This window comes from Columba livia, chromosome 1, assembly GCF_036013475.1.
Source record: "Columba livia isolate bColLiv1 breed racing homer chromosome 1, bColLiv1.pat.W.v2, whole genome shotgun sequence".
NCBI classification, from domain to species: Eukaryota; Metazoa; Chordata; class Aves; order Columbiformes; family Columbidae; genus Columba; species Columba livia.
The window spans coordinates 140,348,718-140,370,078 of NC_088602.1; the positions used below are offsets into that span (position 1 = coordinate 140,348,718).

The 21,361-nt window shown below is 42.2% G+C and overlaps 1 protein-coding gene across 19 annotated transcripts; it reads right to left on the reverse strand.

The window, feature by feature from the left end:
• Nucleotides 1–1,199: 1,199 nt before the first annotated feature.
• CDPF1 (cysteine rich DPF motif domain containing 1) lies at nt 1,200–21,226 on the reverse strand. 19 transcript variants are annotated; one of them, XM_065033472.1, is made up of 6 exons: nt 20,793–21,220; nt 20,061–20,115; nt 9,914–10,037; nt 9,187–9,357; nt 7,620–7,731; nt 2,840–3,478 (listed from the first exon to the last, which is right to left on the reverse strand). In XM_065033472.1, the coding sequence occupies exons 4-6, from the start codon at nt 9,216–9,218 to the stop codon at nt 3,272–3,274; spliced, it is 351 nt and encodes a 116-aa protein (XP_064889544.1). In that variant the 5' UTR covers nt 9,219–9,357; nt 9,914–10,037; nt 20,061–20,115; nt 20,793–21,220; the 3' UTR covers nt 2,840–3,271. The 19 variants fall into 19 exon arrangements, with proteins under 19 accessions (XP_064889521.1, XP_064889515.1, XP_064889581.1 ...); XM_065033462.1 differs by having other exon boundaries at nt 9,187–9,354; nt 20,793–21,215; XM_065033449.1 differs by lacking the exons at nt 2,840–3,478; nt 9,187–9,357 and adding an exon at nt 1,200–1,812 and having other exon boundaries at nt 20,071–20,115; nt 20,793–20,953.
• Between the last annotated feature and the right edge of the window lie 135 nt (nt 21,227–21,361).

Here is a 21,361-nt window from a genome sequence, read left to right on the forward strand (position 1 = left end):
CAGGAGTGACACATCCCCACAAAGAGAGGCACAAACACCAGGAGGCCTGTGTGGATGAACAAGTAGCTCCTGGAGAAACTCAGACCCCAAAAGGAAGCCTACAGGGGGTGGCAGCCAGGACAAGTAACCTGGGAGGAATACAGAGAAACTGAAATACATGAAACTGAAATTTAATACCAGCCTTTTAAAATAAGTTTAGTACCAATTTATTTGAAAGTCTAGTCTCTTTTGCAAAATTTTGACTTCCAACATCCTTTTTTTTTTCCCCAGCAATTCAAGATGTATATTTAGTTTACATCTTAAAGCACCCAGAGCTTGACAGGGGTACTAATAGCTCCATTATTGCTCTGCTAGTAACTGCAAGAAATTCCAGCCCCCAACAGAGGATACCGATATACTTACTAGGTTCAGCAAAAACATCAAAAAATATTTTTAGAATGTTAGAAAGTCCTAAAGAACTTAAAATAACTCATTGAAATAATGTTGATTTCTTTCAAAAGATACATGGCTCATTCATTCTACTAAAATGATGAAGTTTAGATGGTGATGTATGACTAATGACATGGATGGAAGAGCTGAGAAAATGGGGAAATATTAACCAAAGCATTAACAGGTTCTGAACCAATGACCAAGAAAAGCTTGAGTAAATAACGTGATTTAGTGATTAGGGAGCATTCTAGACATATCCTTAAGGTGTGTGACTAAGTGGTTTTATATAAATGCCACCTAAATCTTCTTTGTAATTAAGACAAAGTCAACACAGATAATTGTGAAGCTATTTTTTGAGCTAGATAAACTGCTGGTTCCCTAACAATTTTTACCCTTTTCTGGCCAGAAAATATGTTTGTGAAATCCCTATTCTAGCTGTAGTTTAATTGCCCAGTTCAGAGAATAATTGATCTTATTAACTCAACTTTTTTATTTCCAGATTATCTTATGTGAAAGTGAAAAGGAAGTTTTCTCTACTTGTAAAGCATAAACTAGACATACTAAGGCTCCTTAACCCCTCCTGTTGCTGTATAGACATGGACTGGAAGATTGAGTGGAAAGTTATTGCAAGTGCCTTGTAAGTATCTTCTTTCTTTTTTTAATTATATTGGTATACTATTATAAAAGCACCTACCTTCAGAAGCCTAAATGCTGTGATAGTATTGAGATTATAATGTTAAAGAATCTAGATATTCTATGGGTACCTGTGACATTTTTTCATAACATTTTTATTTTAGACTTAAAAAAATCTCAGCAGGACAGCACTGTCAGGTTAACAATTGGTGTATACTGACCTTCTTGCATGTATACCGAATTAAGCCAGATAACACTGTAGGAGCATCAAGAACAATACAAACCACTAAAATAACAAATGGGAAAATTCGGACGTGGTTCCTACGCTTCACATTGTTTAGTTTTTCACTACACGCATTTTATGTGGTGACAACAGGCTCATCTGCCTTTCTTTCTGTCTCTTCAGCACCTCCAGGCCGTGCTGCTGGCACTGCAGCCGCTGAGTGCTGACGTCTGAAGCGTTTGTGAGGAAACGTGTTCCAGTGTCCTGCAGTAGTGAGCTGATGAAGGTCACTCCTTTAAGGGGAGCAACACGATAGTCCACAAAAGGAGAGAGGAGAAACGGCAGCCAAAGAAATGCCTCTCTTGGTCCTATAGTATTTATGTTCTTGTATCTGTTTTTTTACAGGGGAAGGATTTTTGCTGGGGCTTCCTTTTATCAATATCTTCTTGTATTTCCAAAGGAAAGGCCTTTATGTTTTCATTCACGCAGGGGAGACAGAACCTTTTGGAGTAGAACAGACTACATTCCTGTAAAGAAAATAACATTATTAGCAGGATACACAAAATGGAACTGCTGAAGTTCTAGTCTCACTAAACCACATTTATATTTACAATACCTCTAAATTAAATTATTCTTCTAGATGAAAATATTCCAGCAATTTTGCTCCTTCCTAATGAATAATGATAACATCTGGTTAGAGCTAACTGTGTGAAAAATAAAAACTGAGTGTGTAACAACCGCTAACCAAATCAACTATCGTGTTGCTCCTTTTAAAGAAGTGACCTTCACCAGCTCACTGCTACAGAGAACAGTCACACGTGTCCTTACAACTTGCTTGTCCTTCAAGCATCATTCATGGTTCTCCTGGTACGATCACTAAATTCCAAAGAGGATTTAATTGGTAGGCTGGAGCTGGCGTTGCTGATGGATTACTCTTGGAGAGTTAAACATGAATAAAGGCATAAGTATGGATGGATTAGGACATCTTTCTGGGTGTAGTAGATTCCATGGGTTTTACCTAAAGAGCAAAGTTTTCATTGAAAGCTAGATCTCCATTTGGCTTACAAAGATTTCTCCTTCCTGGAAGGAACTCCCAACTTCCTGCACTGGCACATGAGACTTGAGGTTTCAGAAAGCTCTTCCTCACCAATGTCCACAAAAATGGCCTGAAGGCCAACATAAACACAAAGAACGTAGGCCAGGGGCTGTAGGCTCTCACAAGACTTTAGCTGCACCTTCTTCTACAACTCCCCCCAAAACCACTCTTCTTTCCATTAATAGTTGTGCTCACATTGCCCTTAGAAGAATACTAAAAAGTATAAATATATCAATATTATACAGGTCTCCAATAACCAGACTAGCTAAATGAACTTAATTTGGCTGAGACAATTCAACTGAGATTTCACCCATCCACCGCCTTTACTTTGAATAAATGTATTCATTGATTGAAAACAAAAAAAACATACATGGTACTAAAATTGAGCCAATGTGTCTCATCTGAATTCCTGATGGCAAAGTATAAAAGCTTCTGGAAGTTATTGACTAGGAAGAAGCAAAACTGAGGGAATATTTTAATCTGCTTGCAGTACAGAGTTTGGACAATTGAAAGAGAAGCTTGTTAATGTGTTATTACTTTGCCCTGTAGCAAGACTGAAGTCCACGGTTCTCCTGATGTGCTGATCACTGAATTCCAAACAGGATTTAATGGGTAAGCTGGAGCTGCTGTTGCCGATGGATTATTCTTGGGGATTTAAGCATGAATAAAGACATCAGTTCAGATGGTTCAGGACGTCTTTTTGGGCAGTAATGGATTCCATGCGTTTTACCTAAATAGCAAAGTTTTCCTCTTGCCATGGCCATTTGGAGCTGGCGTCTCCCCAACGGCTTGGGTATTTCTGCGTGTCTGCTCTTGCTTTTGTTTCCCATGTCACTATCTGGACTTCAGCAGCAGATTCAGCAGATGATTACATCAAAATTACATCAAAATCACAAACAGCCCGCCTCTGCGCGACTTTCAAGCCCAAGGAACAACTTCTCTTCATCTATTGTCCTTTTCTGCACTGACTGCCAGGCCCCTTCACGTTCGGCGTCAGTGTGAGGCCTTGGTGTCTGCAAAGCCCTGAAACTGGATTTCAGTTGCACAACCTCCAGAGCCCATTGTTTTTTGTCTCTTGGTATCCTTAATACTTTAAGCTGCCAATTAAAAAGGGGAAGATTAGAGTTTAAGTTGGCCCTGCTGTTCTTGTTTGTGTTGCGAAACGGCAGCAGCTCCCCCCGCCTCCAGGTGAAGCTCATGGCTGCACAGTGATGGCAGAAGAGGGGAGAGACTTCACCCCTGTCCTGCAATTGGGGAGCCCCAAAGTTCAAGAGGCAGCTCCTCACAGACATGCAGGCACTCAACTTGCATTCTGAGTTGCCACCTTTTTCTGTTTCCTGCCAATGAGACCTACACAAATCATGAATATGAACCACTGCACATCTGGGCGCTGTGTCCACACAGCCTTAGTCCACCTGTCCCAGTCGTGGGATTATTCAGCCTAGCAGTTGTTCTAAAGCCTTACAAATTACACTTACTATGTATAGTCCATGTATAGCCTTTCTTTGACCATTATCCTGATAGAGTTCTGTGTCAGATAATTCCTTAATATGTTTTACCCCTTCCATGACGAAGGCAGGAGGGGGATATTTTAATTTCAAACTTAACAGTCCAATTAAGGCAAAACTCAGCTCCCAAAGCATACTTCCAGAGTTTATTTCTGTTTTCACATGGGTCATGTCTGAAAGTAATATATACAGGGACAGTGTATTTACCACACTTGCAAAGGAAACTCTATGTAAAGGAAAGGTTCTGCCTAACCGTGTCCAGGATTGACCCTGCATGACTGAAGTTGAGTGGAAAGTATCACTTAATACCTACAGTCATGCCCAAGGTCAGTGTTTAGTCAGCTTCTGCTGTGGTGAGCAATAAGGGACAAAACTCGCTCTCTTTGCTCCCTTCTGCTTCAATAGCCACCTCTTTTCTTTACCTATGTTAAGTACGTGTTGCAATAAAAAAGAAATAACTGTTTTAAATGACTAGTACGGTCAGGGTGTGTCATTGTCTCCGCCCTCTTCTGAAAAGGAAACATGAGAAATGGCACTCAAACTTCCTAAGAACATTTAAAAGCATTTTTATTACCTTCCTTTTTGTGAGGTTTTGACATGTTGTAAGATGTTACAGATAATCATTAGAATTATTTCCGGCTGGACCAGAAAAAATGGCACTTACCAATATACTGTGCTAAAGATTGGTTCAGTAGGGTGACTGGAGTAAATTGAGTGAGACTTAAGAGAATACCTAAGAAGTGAGTTCTTGAGCACTATACGGAACAGTTGCTATGTCTGGACTTTTTTTTCCACTGTAAGGAAAGACACTTCAGCTAGCATGAGTTGTCTCATGAAAAGCCTAAAATCTGATCAGTATCTAAGCCTTCTTAGATACAAAATCTAACAAAATAAATCCAATCCCTTTGCCAAATCTAAGGTTAGAGAAGTCTTAATTTTGCCACAAGTTAGTCCAGTACTATTCTGAATTAACATAAAAATGAAAGAAACCCGTCACTGAAAACTTTCCATCAAATTGGTCCAGCTTCTTTGCCAAAGAGGCTCAAGAAAGCATGATTTTCTTCAGCTTCAATTCTTATGTTACGACATTATGGAAACACCCAGCATAGCGCTGAGTTGATCTACCTGGGTCAAGCACAAGCAGGAACCAAAACCAATCCACAGAGATATTATCCTACCTCCAGCTCTCTCTACTGACTTGGGTAAGTTTTTACTTCTCTGAACTTTCAATTTTCCCTACATGAAAGAGGACTAGTATGTGTTTACCATCTTTGTGGTGTGGGTGTTTAAAGCACTAATTATAATTTTTGCAGAACTGTTACCTAAGCAGTATTGCTAAATGCATTTTGAAACCATAGTCAGATGTGTGATTCATTATCTGGCCTGGCCAGTTTGGTAAGAAATTTATTCTCAATTATTTACAATCAAGGTTTTGCTTTGAGTCATACCATCAGGGGAATCTTGAAGACTCAGATAACAACAAGTAAACGATTGACATGTTTCCACAATAGCCAAAATAGGCAGGAATGTCAAAAAGATTAGAAGAGGCTTCTATTAGCTCACTGCTAATAGCCTCTTACATTGTTATGCCCTAGATTAACCGAAACAATTATTAAATCTTTTAAAAGAAAAAGCCCCACCTTCATTCAGAAACCCACACTGTGTGGAAAGATACTGAGATGCTGAAACTCTGTATTTCTGACAGACTTAACTGCCAGACTCGAAAATATCCGTTGAATTGTTCATCAATGCAAGGCACTTCATTCGGGCATGAAAATAGCTAAATTTGCCCAAAATGTGTCTGAGTTGTTAGTCCTCTGCTGTTAAAAAGGAGGGATAAACCTGACATGTCAGGGCAGGGATCAAGCTCAGGAGCCCAAGCTATCTGACGAGCTCCACTTGGCTCTTCCTGTGGCTGTGCATGGGAGTGAGTCACCTACCAGCCAAGACGGGGACATTGTCACTAGGAAGATCTTTCTCACATGTGAGCTTTGCCTGCACACAACTGCTTTGAGCTACTTGGCTCAGGAAACTTGAGCCCAGCTATCAAAGACACAACCAGTGAGCACTGGCACTTCACCTGACTCCCATGTAGTCCTCAGGTAGTTCAGAAAGGAAAAGAAACCTCAGTTGCAATCTCTAGTGTGACTTTTCAGTGATTTTCATTCATTGGACGGGGCTCTGAGCAACCTGATCTAGCTGAAGATGCCCCTGCTCATTGCAGGAGGTTGGACCAGATGACCTTTTAAGGTCCCTTCCAACCCAAACTTCTTGATTACTCAAATGACAGAAAAGACTTCAGAAATAGGAAACAAACCTAATCAGGTGACAGGTGTTATTATATGCTCCTCTTAGGACAGTGGACCAAATCCATCCTTGGTGCTAACTCCTTGCAAGTCAGAATAGCAGCTAAACTTGTCCAAGTGTGCCAATTTCCTTTTGGCCAAGTCTGTCCAACCTTCTAAAATCTGTCAGTGTAATTTGACCCTTTGTTTTGCTCAAGAGAATTTCTTCAAGTCCCCACACAGCAACTGTCTGGCATTAGCATATAAACTGTCTCAGTTGCCCAGATGACCTCACCTGATGCTCTGAGGAGGCCACAGGTGTTACTTTGTCCCACCAGAACTATAACTGGCCACCAAACATGAAAAAAACCTCTACATCTTCACTGTGTCTTTAACAGGTCTGTTTGTTTTAAAACTCCTGCCACTAGCTGCTTTCAGTAAGGATCGTGTCACTGGAGCTGGCCCCAGACCACTGCAAGGTGAAAATGCTGAATTTGGAAACTGCTAAACATGACACTTATGACCAAGGTGTGCTCTCACATATGCTATGAGCTGCACCCTGGACTTAAGCACGTCACTCTAGGAGAGCAAATGACCACTTTGAGAGGCTGCTATTAGGGCAACGGTGTCTGGCAGAACAAACACGTGCTGTTGTCCCTGTCAACAATCAGATGACATGTCCTCACGGGTTGAGTCACACGTGAGCCCTGACTACTGCATGAGTCTCGAATCTGTTTCAACCACAGAACCGGCTTGCCAAGGGAAGTTTTCCCAATTCCCTGTACTGCCTCAGAGAAGCACAATACAGCCTCCAGACACTGATAATAACCAGGTTTCATTTTTGCTTTGAACTCACAGGAAACAAAGAGACCAGTTTTGCACTGAGGAGAAGGAATTAAGACAACTGTAATTTTATACCACCTTTCTGGACCACACTCAGATTTCATAGCTTTAAGGTTGCCTACCAGCTGCTACTCAAATTCATTCTTCTGCAGAGAGTGATCATAGCATTGCACAACTCCCCTCCCTGCCCACGTTCTACATTTAGCTTTTACAAACAGGATGGCAGCCCTGTGCTGTGGATGCAAACCTAACAATCCTTGGACATTTAAATTTTCCTTATGGCAAAAAAAAATCTTCTGTTGGTATAGTATGACCTATTGAACCTTAAAGGTCTTGAAGTGATTCTTGTTTGCATTTTCTTGTGCTGAGAAAGTGGAAAAGAGCACTTGTGTTTGTGAGGCTGGACTATGCTCACCTGTTAATACAAGCCTTAAAGTTGCTGATCATTTTCATTTAATACAAAAAGCTTTATCTGTGGGAATCAACAAGAATATGCATCTTGCCTTAAAAACACGCTGTCCCGTTTCTTGCTGTTCGGTCTTTCTCTAATAGGTCACCAGGAGTGGAAAAAAAAGAAATTATAGAAGAAGTTTGTTACTTACTGTACCAACGCACACTGATCTGTTACACAAACTGCAATGAGACCCAAGGATGAGGAATTTGTCCTTGTCGGGAGTGAAAGGATCCTTCATGACATAGCATTCTTCCAAAAGCCTGTAAGAGAGTAATTTTAGGCTTTCAATGGTAGATTTCACAGTAGGGGAGAGTTGAAATGGGGAAACTGTGGAGGCTGAAAAAGTCTCAACCCGTTCCACTCGATTTTCTCAGCCTGGTGGTGTACATGAGGCGATGCAGCAGCTATGAAGTTTCCTTCCCCTTCAGAAATCAACACCGAGACTTCCTTCAGTCCTATACTGCACTTTATACCTGTCTTCCAAAATTAGGGTAACTGGTGATCATCTCAGCATTCTCTTACTAGGTTTTTCTCAGTGCTCTACCTTAAAGTATTTTTTATCTTGCATTTATGACAGGCACTCCTTACTTTACTTGCTACCATACTTACTTCCATACCTTCTCAAGTTATTTCAACTGCACAGCCTTTAATTAGAAGTTCTCTTCCAAAGACATGCTCATGTGAGTATAAACCAAAAAAGTTTCACTGTTCTTAGTTACATCGCTGCTGTCAAGTTCCCACCTCTTGCAAGCAAAAGCTGCTGGCACAGAACATTACAATGATCTGAAATACGCTTACTTGACGTCAGAGACTGCACTGTTTGCTTCAGAGTATTAAGGAAGTGCATTTATTAATAATTTGGCAACCTGCTTGGGAAAGACTAAGGCCTTATTCTTCTTGGTAGCTCCAGGCAAAATATTACAGAAGTCAGTTGGGTGTCTGTCTGCACAGGGCTGGTTTATTCTTGGACTTAAATGAAATATGGATTCTTTAGCAATATGGAGTACAATAAATATTTTTAAAATATTCTGTTAACTCATACTGCATCCTCCTTGTCTACATACATACACATACGTGTGTGTCTGTGAATGTATTCCTTTTTCCTTTTCCTCTCTACTCAAACAAATGGTCTGGCTCTAGCCTTCCACTGTTAGGAAAGATCAGGCACCTTAACGCAGCAGATCACCTTGTCAACAAGTCTCCCAGTGTACAAAGACTGGATAACCTTTGCAAAGCTCCCCTTGCAAGATCCACAGTCTTAATGTTGTCATCAACAGTGCAGAGACCTGGCCATTGTACAAACTTTTATACCTGGCATATGTTTCCTACAGCACTGCATTTAGGACACATGAATAGTAAGCAAGTAAGTGAGCCAATTAAGATAGTGTGTAAAGCTATTTTTTATATGCATGTACAGAAGTGCTAGGCTTCAGCTTATTCTTTTGCTTTTTGAACCTCAGCAATCCAAATAATGCTGAGATGTTAATATTGATCTTAGTTAACGTAAAGATTCATGTTCAGCTTTGATTCGGACTCTTTACAAACAGACCTGATCAAAAGTGTGCCATTGCTCTGCTGAGTAGAAGAGGGAAAACCAGTAGCACCATGGGATTTGGGATGATAAAAACACAGCTGACCAAGGAAGCAGGTGGTAATCAACATCTGTTTCCATTTTATAAGAAACTGCGTAGTGGGGTGAAATGCTGAGTACATACCTGACTTTCAGTTCTGGCAAGTTCCTGACCATGTTTGCCTGATGGGTTCATTGACTGGGATGGCCTCAACAGAGCTGCTTGTACATTTACAGATAAGAGCTTCATTTTACGGGGAGTTTCATGTCTGCACACAAAGTTGTAACTGCATAGTTTCTGGTGAAAATATCCCTACTTGGCAGAGATGAAAAAGACTTCAGTCTCCCAAAATATAAGTATGTACTAAATTTCCACACACTTTAATGTCATACAGTCTGCCAAAGAATTGTCTAATTCATGCAAAAAAGCACTGCTGCTCAAAACTCCATGTCATGTTTTTACCATATGTATTTAATTCATGCTGTGTTTAAATGTTGCCCAGCTGACACATCTGTGAGGAAAGGGCTACTTTCAGAAATGCTAGGCTGACAGTCAACAATATTCTAGAAAAAAATTATGGTATAGGTAAATGGTAGGCTGGCTATTTGGGTTAGGAAATAGCTTAAGTGCAAATCTTTGCAAGGTATTGAAGCAGGACAGGAAAGCTGACTTTCATCTTTGCTATCAATGCTGACAATTTTTGACATTTCTTCCCTTCAAAAAAAGGTCGCTTTAAGTACCAAGGCTCATATTCATGGGAAATGTGGCACAACGTTATTGCATTCATGCAATGCACATTGTTCCACAGAAGTACAAGGCTTCTAATGCTTGTAGCATTAATGAAGTCTGTAATATGAGAGATTGTACTTACACAATAGAGCGTGTGTTGGGTGGCTTCTGCCCGTAGTACGTGTATGGAGCTGTCAAGTCACACAGCTGACATGTGAAGCTTCCTGTAGGCTGAGCTGCTTTGGGTGCATCCATCTTTAAGCTACCTACAAGAAACACACAAATATTTTAGCTCCAAAGTGCAGTACTGGGAACACACCTGCAAGATTAAACTGACGTGGCTATGCAACTTGAAATCCAATGGAAAATTGACTATTGCAAACTTTGATTAGGAAAGCTTTTCTCCCAAACCAAGTTGGTTTCCCAATGTCCCAGTTAAATTTCCAAATTCCTTAGATAAGTTTAGACATTGCAGCATAGGAACCTAGATATAAAAGTTCACCTATTGAGAACTTGATCCATAAAATAGGTCACAAAGTATATGGCTGTCACTGGAAAACCCTTTGCTCAATCAATGCCTACGCTTCCTGGGAAGTCCAGTGCTTCCCAGGAAACTACTCCCTGTCTGCTGTGTGGAATCCCAATCCAGTTCTGCAATGCCTGGCTCCTTCAACAGACTTCAAACCGAACAGCAAAAGGGCTTGGGAACCCCCAGCTCAGGAGGCAGGTACCAGAAAGGTGGGCGTTGCAATGATTTACTGTGTCTTTTTCTTTGCTTCTGGTTCACCTTTGAGCAGAGTATTGGGAGCTAAGCCCTGGCTCCTTGTTCTTATCTGGCTTCCTATGGAAATGAGGCTGATGTCATCACCCTGTGCCTAGAGTGTGGGCCCATTCAAACCATGCAGGACAGAGGAGGAGGTACGCTCAAAAAAGTTTAGGTCCTGTATCTTTTATGAAAGTAGGCAGAAGAGAGAGACTGTTTTTTGCTCACGGAGGATACCCATATATTTCTATAAATCAGAGAATCTGCACATAGGAAAGCACATATTATCCATCTGTCCAAAAGACTTCAGACCCCCATTGCAAAGGTGCAGTTATCAGTCATGAGATACAAAACTTAGGAAGCGGCGCTTCATCAGCTTTGGTGCTTACAGGATGACTTGGTTAAAATCTCGGCCATTGATTTACATTTGGGAGCTTATCTTTCACTGGTATCACTCTAGCCAGGAGTCACACCCTGAGTTTTTCAAAAGCTATGGTGTGGCAAGTAGCTTTTAGGACTGATTTTGGTATGTATGCACAATCAGATCAAACACAGCTAACCATGCGCACACCCCAAAACTGCACCAATCCATGAACGAAATGTGATGGCTTGTTTGCAAATCGGATGTCTTCGTTCACCTGCACCTTTTTCCTGAATAGACACATTCACATTGCAGGTAGCAAGAAAACTCAGGCTTCTAGGTAAAAGGCCACATCCGTTTCATGGCATGCAGTTTTCTGCTGCAAACCTGTCAGGTTTTTAAAGTGAAGTGGAACTGGAATCAAGCTGTTAGGCAGGTGAGCCCTAGGAACTCAGATGTGGGCAACATCTCAAAAACATCTCAGCAGTTCAGTTGCCTGTGACAACAGCTGAGGAGACATCGAGTCTGCTGAGGGACGGCAGGTCACCCCAACTCTTCTGGCTCTGCAGCCGTACCCTGACCCTGCAGAGCTGATTCCGTTCACCAAGGGCCTATCTCTGTTTATGTTTTAGCTCAGCTCAGGGGTTTTCTTTGGGAACAAATTGCCTGCTTACCACACTTGGTTTGCATCGCGGAGAAGTCTTAAAGCACACAGACCAAACAGTTTCAGATGAAATTAAACTGAAAGATGTGCTCCAGAAGCACACCTTATACACTCCAACCTGAGTGCCCAGCTAATGGCCATGCAGCCTACAGACTAGGGCTAGAGAAAATCTGAACTTAATTGGCTTGCAGAGGAATCCAACAACTGCTAACAGGAGTATGAAGCAAGAGGCAAAAGTGCACAGCCTGGAGAAAGGGTGAGCTGAGATGAGGGACCTGTATTTCCCCCTTTCAGTGACAGTAAGCTGCTATTTCTGCTCACCCTGTGTGGTGAAACTGAATCCTTGGAGACATATGCCAGTAAGGTGAATTAGGGGCAAGGTGAAGCAGAGCTGGGACTACTTGTCAGCTAATGTTCCATAAGAACAGGGAGCCCCAAGATCCTCAGAGGTTACAGAGGCTTTAAAACAGACAGTTCAGAAAGCCCTAGCCTGTTAAATCCTGAAACTTAATTTTGGGAATAATCTCCCTTACCCCATCACTCCTTCAGCACCAGATGGGAATGGGGCTGGATACTGGTTCAATAAATCCAACTCCTGAATACCTTAGGCAACAACATTTTTTTCAAAAGTGATGTAACCCTTGGATATCATGCATTTTCCATACCTCACAAGGATGCTTAAGAGAATTTCCTTAACTGAAGTGCTTTCAGATTTTCAGTTAGAAATAAGGCATGTACATGCTACCTATTTCTCCCTGTGCATTAAAACTGGGATTCTTCAAACTATACACAAACTCAACTAAGAAGCCTGCTTTTTGAACCCTGCATTTTAGGATTACCAGACAAGTCCCCCAAACATAAATGTACCTTTTCTGTAGGTAGTCAGTAGCAATACCAAGACACCTACTTGTCTGAATGAGATTCAGTCCAGGACATTGTACACAATTTTTGTAAACAATATTTTTTTTTAAGAAGGGGAAATAATTAACCCCACAGAGGCAGAGTATGGAAAGTTACCTGAATCAAATAGAAAAGACTATCATGGTGACCCTTTCTTTAAAATATTGCAAAATGCTACAAACAACAACCAAAAAAAGAGTATTTATGGCAGTGAGGATCATAGACTTCGGAATGAACGTGTCCTGATTCCAAGTTAAAATAACAGTCCTGGGTTCAGAGCTGAAGTACGTTAGATATAGAAACACCTGCTCTCTTATAGACCATTGGCATGTAGAACAGAATCTGTTCAGTGACTACTACTGGGAAGGAATGATAACTATGTACAAACAGATTTTTGGCTATGCCAGTTGAAAAGCATATGATCCTGCATGCAAGGCACACATGAATTTATGAGGCTTTCCATTTTACTCCCAGCTTACAAGTCACTGGTAGCAGCTGTACCAAGTTTTATTTCACTGGGAACATCATTTGTCCTGAAAGCCTGTCTACACAGCAGCACTGGGGAAGGTTAAGGTCACTAACTCAAGCTGTGAAATTAATGAACGTACAGATTTCAGAGTGAATGCTCCCACTGTAAAGTTTGCTATATAACAACATAAAGCCATTTTCCTTCTGAAGAAAGGAATTTAATGGCAAATGTAATAAGCTTTTAGCTCATGCATGTGCTCCACACCTTTAGTCTAAACCACCAAGCAGACAAGTCCTAAGATGCCCTCTCACAAGCTTCTAGTACTTCCAAAAAGCTCATATGCAATTGAAAGAGCTGTATCTGTATGTCAGATAGCAAATGCACAGACACAATTCTGGGATAAAACCACAGCTGGGGCAGACATTAGTTTATCATAAAGTTAGCTCACTCGTCTGGCCCTGTACACCATCTGGGCAAGATGCCTGATGTGACAACTATGACAAGGTGTCCGCTGCCCCTCCAAGCAGACATATAAAGCATAAGTGAGAACTCATTTCTCTCTAGCATACCAACAGCAGGATGAAGGATCTCTTGAGGAGATAAAGGTCTAGGGCACTAATCCCTTCATAATAATGACAGGCGAATTTGTGACCTCAAGTGACTCAAATCATCACCAGTCTTACCACTGGCTTTTTCTCTTTTCCTATAAAATTTCTGAAGCAGCACTGCATCCCAGTAACATGTCACGTATCTGGCTGGCTGGTATATACTGAAGAAGTCTTTTAGAACAGCTTGTTTAGACCTGAATTCTGCCCAAGCATTTGCCATTTTGGCTGGAAGCCGCAAGGTACTTAAACTTACTTTAAGCACATGCATAGCTCTTCTGAAAAGAACACGGCTACCCACACACGCTTGATTACGAAGCAAACACTGAACGAACACGCTCAGCAGAAAATTGCCAAGTCAAGCCCAGAATCCTGCAGGACATGTGTGAAGCTGGCCCACGTGTCATGGCAAAAGGCAAAGCACACAGATTTGAATGCCGTACTAAGGAAATAATTGCAGTAAAAGAAAGGCACGGCTAAGATAGTGCTGTAAGAGTGTTTCTCCATGCTGTCTGTGACTGATACATGATATGGATGTGGGGGAAATGGCTCTCAGTGCAGTTCTCTAGGGACTTCTAAAAACTTCAGGGCAGTTCTACTCAGAGCATTCTGCTAACAGGCCTGGAAGGCATGCCAGAAATAATAAATCACCATTAAATTGTCAGGGTCAGTGGCAAAGTAGCGGCACAGATAAGTAATCTGATTTTCTTTGCTTCAAACCTCATTAGCACAAGTCTTTACAATGCATAGGTTAAGCCCCTCTTAATACTCCACAGGAGACTTAGGTATTCCTGAGTCATTGATAAACTAGAGAAACTATAAAGGAAACAAACTGCCTATTAAAAGACGTAGACTTTGATTTGAAAGGCTGTCAGATAAAACCAACACTGACACACCTTTAATCCTCTCCAATTAAACCCTTGTTTCTTTTACCTGCCAAGATTTTCCTGCAGTATCCACTGCTGATGACAATGACCTATTAAAATATTCACAGCTTCATTCCCTATGGGAAGGAGTGCTCTCTAATAGAAGGGTGGGAGCTACAGAGTTCACAGCCTGCAAAATGCCAAGTTATTTTGCAGTGTTTGATGTGATATAGATTTAAATACACTTCAGCACCAGGAATGCACTCATCTCCTTCAGAAAAATGATCTGTTGCCTAATTGCTCAGGTAACAGATGAAACAGCACAACCTTCTTACTTGCAAGTTAATCCCCAGGTGAACAACTCTTTCCCTCTGGTTCCTTCATGTTATTGCCCTGAAGGCATGTTTAGGTCACCTGCTGGCTTCCTTTGAGGTGACTTACACTGGGTTGTGACAAATTAGCCCAGGGATGAAATGCCACCAAGCGTGACCATTTGGAACTTTCACCCGTGTTACCTCTCTCAGAGATCATTTGATTGATTTAAACCTTGACTTGTTGCAGCAACTTCTCCCTTCAGGCCAGGGGTTCTGTGCTGGTATCGCTACACTTTCTCTGCTCTGAAGGACCCGAGATGACTGCAGCACACAGGCGTTCCTCTAAGTAAGGGTCATACAGCAGGCCCAAAGCCCTGCTTTTTAACCACAGTTTATGTGGATTCCCTGTGACAGCAGGATAAACAGCCTAGGATGTCAGAGGTCTGAAAGCAAGCATGTTTTCTCAACAGTTGTAGGGAATGTTTGAACGGAGTGTGTCAGAAGAGAGGAGTAGCACAGACAAGCAAATCAAATCTCTTCCTTAGGTAAGAGAGCTGTATGAAAACAAGATGATTCTCAGAAAGGCATCTACTGATAATATGCATTATTTAACGAAGCCGAGAAACAAACTCTTAAAACAGTCTAGCCCGAGTACTCCTTACTTGAATATGGCAGGTAGCCAGCTCTGAATTAGACAGCATTTAATAAAGACGAATCTTAGATTAGGTGATAATTTAACAGCTTCACACAGGAATGCTGCAGCAAGGCCCTGGTTAACTGGTACATACCAGTGTCCTCTGGTGGACACACTGGACCTTTACAGCCCTGGTGACTGGCAGTATCACTGCCACCAGCTGTGGGGAATTCTCATTTCAGCACCTCAGCTGTTTAGAGTGACTTGCTTGTAAAACTCAGCTAAGTGCATCACACAATAAGAGTGAGTGATAGAATAAAATAAAAGTAAGCTGCCGAAGCATGCCTGGTAGAGGTCATCTTCATGTCTGGTTACAGAGGCAGAGTGAATGGTGGATCTCTGCCATGTAACAGAACAAACAATCCTGACAGACGAGGGAGAATTACAGTATCATTAACTCTTCCTTTCCTTACAATCCCCCCAGAATTAATCTATGGTCTTATCTGGCTTTCTCTTCAACACCCCTCATTCCTCTTTCTTCTCCTTCAGCAGGCTTTCCTAAGCAGAGTAAAAAGCTTATCACATCATCATCCATGATGCCCTTCTAACATTCTATGCATAAAATGGCCTACAGATTAAAGGAAGCCAAAGCGAGCTTTTTGCTCTTCTTACAGCACAGTTATAGGGACTTTCTGAAGATAACACAGGAGATCCAAACACTGAAGTGAACATGAGTTTGAGATTACAGTTATTCCCTCCCAAAGCAGAGAAAACAGACCTGAGGTCTGATTTAATTGATTTCCCCTTCCAGTATAGCCACAATAAATAAGCATGCTATGGCCATAGGGTTACCCCCTGCCCTGAACTGATTTTGTCTTCCTTCCAAACTGTAGCTCCCTATCATAGCTTTAAATTAATATCCATAGGGGGAAAGAATAAGGCGGTTAGGCTCTATTAATATATGTGATGATGATTCCTTTTAAGTTGTCCTTTAAGAAAAGTTATGGAAGGCCACATATGTACCACTGAAAGTATCAGCTTGGTTAAGCACAATCTAAACTTAGTGCAACACTTTCCAACAGAGCCTAAAAATAGGAACACCAAGATTTTGTGGAAATACACAAGGAGAGGCTAACACAGTTGTTGCGGGAAATAAGACACTGAAACCTGACAGAATCCTGAAAGAAATAAATATCGTTTCAGTGATTTATCTCCCAACAGAAAGAAAAGTTGGTACTGTAAGGAAACACTCAGCTCCCACCACGTGGGAGCTTGCTGTGACAGCCAGAGTCCACTTTCCCCTGTAACTAGCAAGATGTTCAGCGTTAACATACTTGGGGAAGAGAATTCTTTCCAGTAAAATGTGACTGAGGCTCTCTGTTAGGATTGAGCTCAAGTTGAGGACTGCGTAACAAAGCTAAAGAAAAACCTTCATTAAGAAAAGAAAACACAAAACTACTGGGGGTGGGAGGGGTGGTATGGGGTAAAGATACCCTCTGTTACTCAACCCTGAGCAAGCTTTCTTTTCCAGGGCACTTGCTGTGAGTTTCATCACAAGGGTTTACAAATAGGTGCCTTGTTTCACACCTTCACACAAAGTTCATTTTGGTCTTGCCCCTTTTATTACAGTGGGAATCAGTTCTTCAGTCAGGTGCTAGTGGCTTCAAGACCTCCTGACTTACGCATAGGGTAAATTCCTGTTTAGTAGCCATGTAGCAATACAAAATAATGTTAATTCAGCCAGGCACAAACACCATGAATTTCTAGCATGGTTTTGGGTTAGTCTGGTTGCTCCTCTCAGGAAGACTTTGCTTCCCAACTAGTGCTTGGATTACTTTGCCTAAAAGTCAGGCAGCTACTAAGGCTGCATCTACTTCTTTCAACACCTGATATTCTCATCAAATAGGTATCAAAGCATATATACAAGAACCACTTCCAAAATTTTCTGTAGGACACAGAGAAATTATTCTTGTTCTTAGACAGCTGAAGACATATTTTACCATAGACAGCCAGGCCACTTCTTTTGTGCGTGCCCATAGTCTGCACAGCCTGTTCTCCACAGCATGTGCGCTTATGCTCTTTCCTTCCACAAGCTCTTTTGGACAACTTTACTGCTCTGTTCATCACAGGTAAAATTGCAGGAAGGTGGGTTTTTCACATGTGGCAAATTTAACCATGGATAGAGAGGTGTTATCTCAGACACCACTATAACCAGAGTGGACTGCTCCTACTGGGTCATATGCTAGGAGAGTAGACATGCAACATCTTTGCAGTCCTGGCTTTTTGTCCAAGAAGCTCAAAATCCAGTGAGAATCAGCAGCATCCTCAATGTGTCATAGATATTTAGGTAACTGTCCTTTGGCTTCAGATCTCTTGTCTGTTCAGCATGCATAGATCAGGCTGACTAAGATTTCACTGAGGTCCAAGAGGAAAGTGTACTGCAGAATGGAGCTTATTAAGCAGCAGAATTTATGGTCGTGATAGAAAATTTATATGCCATGTTGATGTTAAGTTTTTAAAAGTACTGGCTACAGCTATAGATAGATAAGGCTTAAGAATGCTGTGATTGTTAAAGATTTAAATGTATGTTTCATTTTTGCACATATGCATACCTCTAAGTGTGGGTATTAGTAATAACTTTACTCGGTGTTAGGAAAGTTAAAACAAAATAAACAAACGGGGAAGAAGGCTTAGTGGAAATTATGGTATGTAGTTAAAAGCAGACTTTATAGAGGGTAGCATGGTTCATGTGTTAACTGGCCAGTAAAAAAATCAGAAAGAGCAGGTGAAAGATGCTCTCAGCAGGCACTGAGAATAGGAACTTAACAAAACACTCACTGTCTCTTGCTTCATCCTGGCCTAGAGCAAAAAAAACCACAAAGCATTGCAATTGCATAGATAACTCACTCTTCACAGCTTGTTTGATTTGATCAGGGATTGGACTAGATGATCTTTTGAGGTCACTTCCAACCCTTAACATGCTGTGATTCTGTGATTTATTGATTTTTGTGCCAGTAAAAGCACTGCTTTAGCCAATAGGCCAGTGCAAAGGCAATGTACAGGCTAGAAAGTGTAGCATATCAACAAGCCTGGGGAGCAAATCCCCATTCCAAGGGAGGCTAACAGCAGAATCCAAATCTTTTCCTACCATTATCTCAAATAAAACCCCTCTTTGGTCAGAACACATCCAAGCAACCTGCATCTGTGAGGAATAATACTTTCAGGGATCCCCCACTGTTCTTGATGTAACTTTGTCGCATTTGTAGATGTACATCTTGACTCCATTTGAGGCAAAACATAAAGTGAGGCAAAATATGAAGTAATGCTCTCATTATAACCACTACTTTGCCTGGCAAACTTCTTCCTTTACATCATAAATTAAGGCACAAGGAAAACAACATTTTTGACATGGGCTCCTGGAGCACGAAGGTCTTAGATTTTGTCTATATAAAACATAACATTTTAATGGTAAGGATATAGTTAAAGTAGTGCAACATTTTTGTGGAAAATTAATTATACTGACAAAAAAGGGCTAATATCAATGCAACTTATAACTATACCAATTACGGGGAATAAATCAGCATATGATATCTTTGCACTTGTGTACTTCTACTGTGGTGTATTGGTATTATTACAGAAGGGGAGAAGTTCTAACTGAAAAAAACACTACAACCAATATACAAACCCCCAAGTATTAGTATAACTACTAGTACATAAATCAAATTATTTGACTCACAGATGCCTAGAGATGGAAGCCAGCTCAAAAGATTAAGTCCATCATCCCCAAGGCACAACTGGCTGCATTTTGCAGTGTTTATTAAGATTCTCCTACTAGCCCCAGTGCCTTAGACACAAGTAACAGGTCAGCGAGCAAGTCTAGATTATGTGTAAAGGAAAGTCACATGATTAACCTCCCTCCTTAAGCAGAGAGACGATTTCTAGCATCCATGAGATATATTTATCGGGGTTCTCAGGGCAGATATAGAAAGAAACTGTGGTACCCCATCTCTCATGCATCTTGCAAACTTCCTACCTCCCTTTCATTTTTCAAGCAAGTTGAGTACCTGATTGTTTCAATAGCTCTATGGTCCTATAATTCCAAAGCTGTGATCCCAAACCACCTTGCTTAGGTGCAACCTCATACTGGAAATGCCTACATATCACAGGAAATAAGGATTTCCCCTTAGTTCCCCATGCTTCTTAAAGCTCCTTCTTTGTGTATGTCCAAAACCAGTGTCCTCGCACAGCTCTGAGCTTCCCTGGAATCCTCTCCACAGTCCCCTTAAAGACTGCCTCATCCTGCAGCTCCAACTCCCAAAGTTCCTCATAAAAAGCAATCTGTGGTGACTACATTCTACTAAGCAAAGAATACGCTTTATATAAAACTCTTCTGTAAAAAAAAAAAAGAAATAAAAAAAAATAAAAATTACAAATCAAGCTTTGGATCTGTATCCAGAATCAGCAGCTCCTGTTAAGCAGCCACTTCAGTCACCAGGCTGCTCTTTGGTGGGTCAGGATCTCTTAACTTAGACTCTCCTCACATTTGCTCCTGCAGTTTGAAGGGGAAGGTACCACCTCTCAGTGTAACTCATGCTCTAGTGACTTGGGCACTCTAGAGGTGGCAACTGAGGATCTGAAACCTTCCATGGTCTGGGCGAAGTGGGAATTTGGACACTGCTCTCCCACCTCTGCAGCAAGGCCTCCTCTACCCACCATCTCCTACCCCAGGGAGGGTTCTGGCCACCACGCTTCCAGAGGGGGATCCCACCTGGTAAGGAAAAAAGAAAAAAAAACGTTTTCAGACCTCAGACACGCAGCCTGCTGAAGAGAGGTTCAAGACTGATTCCTTTTATAATAGTATTAACGGCAATTTGGGTTTCCTGTGCAGCCTCTACGCTGGGGCCTGGCTTCCAAAAGGGCCTGGTTCCCCAGCCTCTTCCCCGGGGAGCAGCAAGACCGCAGCCTGGGTTCAGCAACAGCACAGAATCATTTTGGTTGGAAAAGACCCTCAGGATCATTGAGTCCAACCATAACCTAACTCTTGCACTAAACTATGTTCCTAAGAACCTTGTCTATACACCTTTTAAACACCTCCAGGGATGGTGACTCCATCACTTCCCTGGGCAGCCTGTTCCAGTGCCTGACAACCCTTTCTGTGAAGAATTTTTTCCTAATATCCAATCTAAACCTCCCCTGGAGCAACTTGAGGACATTTCCTCTTGTCCTATCACTTGCTACTTGGGAGAAGAGACCAACACCCTCCATGCTACAACCTCCTTTCAGGTAGTTGTAGACAGCGACAAGGTCTCCCCTCAGCCTCCTTTTCTCCAGGCTGAACAGCCCCAGTTCCCCCAGCTGCTCCTCATCAGACTTGTGCTCCAGGCCCCTCACCAGTCGCGGAGCCAAGACCGCCGTTTCTCCCCACCCGAACTGCGCGGCACCCACCGGGACCGGCGCCGCCACCCGTGGCGACAGGCGGCGGAGCCACCAAGGCCGCTTCCTGCTTCCCGCGCCGCCGCTGAGGCGTCAGGGCCCAGCGCCGCTCCTGCTCAAAGGCCCAGCGCCGCAGGGCGCCGGGTCAGGTGGCGCTGTGCGCCTGCGCGGGCCCCGCACGGCGCCTCCTCCCGGGTGCGTCGGCTCCTTGCTGAGGACGGGAGGCACCGCGGCTGCTGCGGGCAGCTGCCGGTTACCGTCCCCCACGGGCACGTATCGCGGTGCGGGACGGGCAGATCGCGAAACCCCCCCAGGAGTCGTCCAAGGAGGAGGAAGGGGTTTCGGGTTTGGAAACGGCAGGTCGTGTCCTGTGCAGCCAAGAGTGACTGAGGGCCGATGGACGGCACCGGGTCAGCAGCACTAATGCTCCCGACACCCTCATTGCGCCGTGAAATGCATGCAAAATGCAATAAATAAATAATTAAATAAATACTTTATATATACATACATATATACACATATAAATATATATATGTATTTTGTGGTCTGTTTGTATTCAAAGCGAACTGCCTGGAGGGTGC

Bases quoted from the DNA above. Each gene is read 5' to 3' on its own strand.
- CDPF1 (XM_065033436.1), bottom strand. From the start codon at position 10,026: ATGGATGCACCCAAAGCAGCTCAGCCTACAGGAAGCTTCACATGTCAG. The intron at 7,732-9,913 runs GTAAGTACAATC...ACTCTCTTACAG, and splicing joins CCCAACACACGCTCTATTGT to GCTTTTGGAAGAATGCTATG. The intron at 3,479-7,619 runs GTAAGTAACAAA...TTTAATTGGCAG, and splicing joins GATCAGTGTGCGTTGGTACA to CTTAAAGTATTAAGGATACC.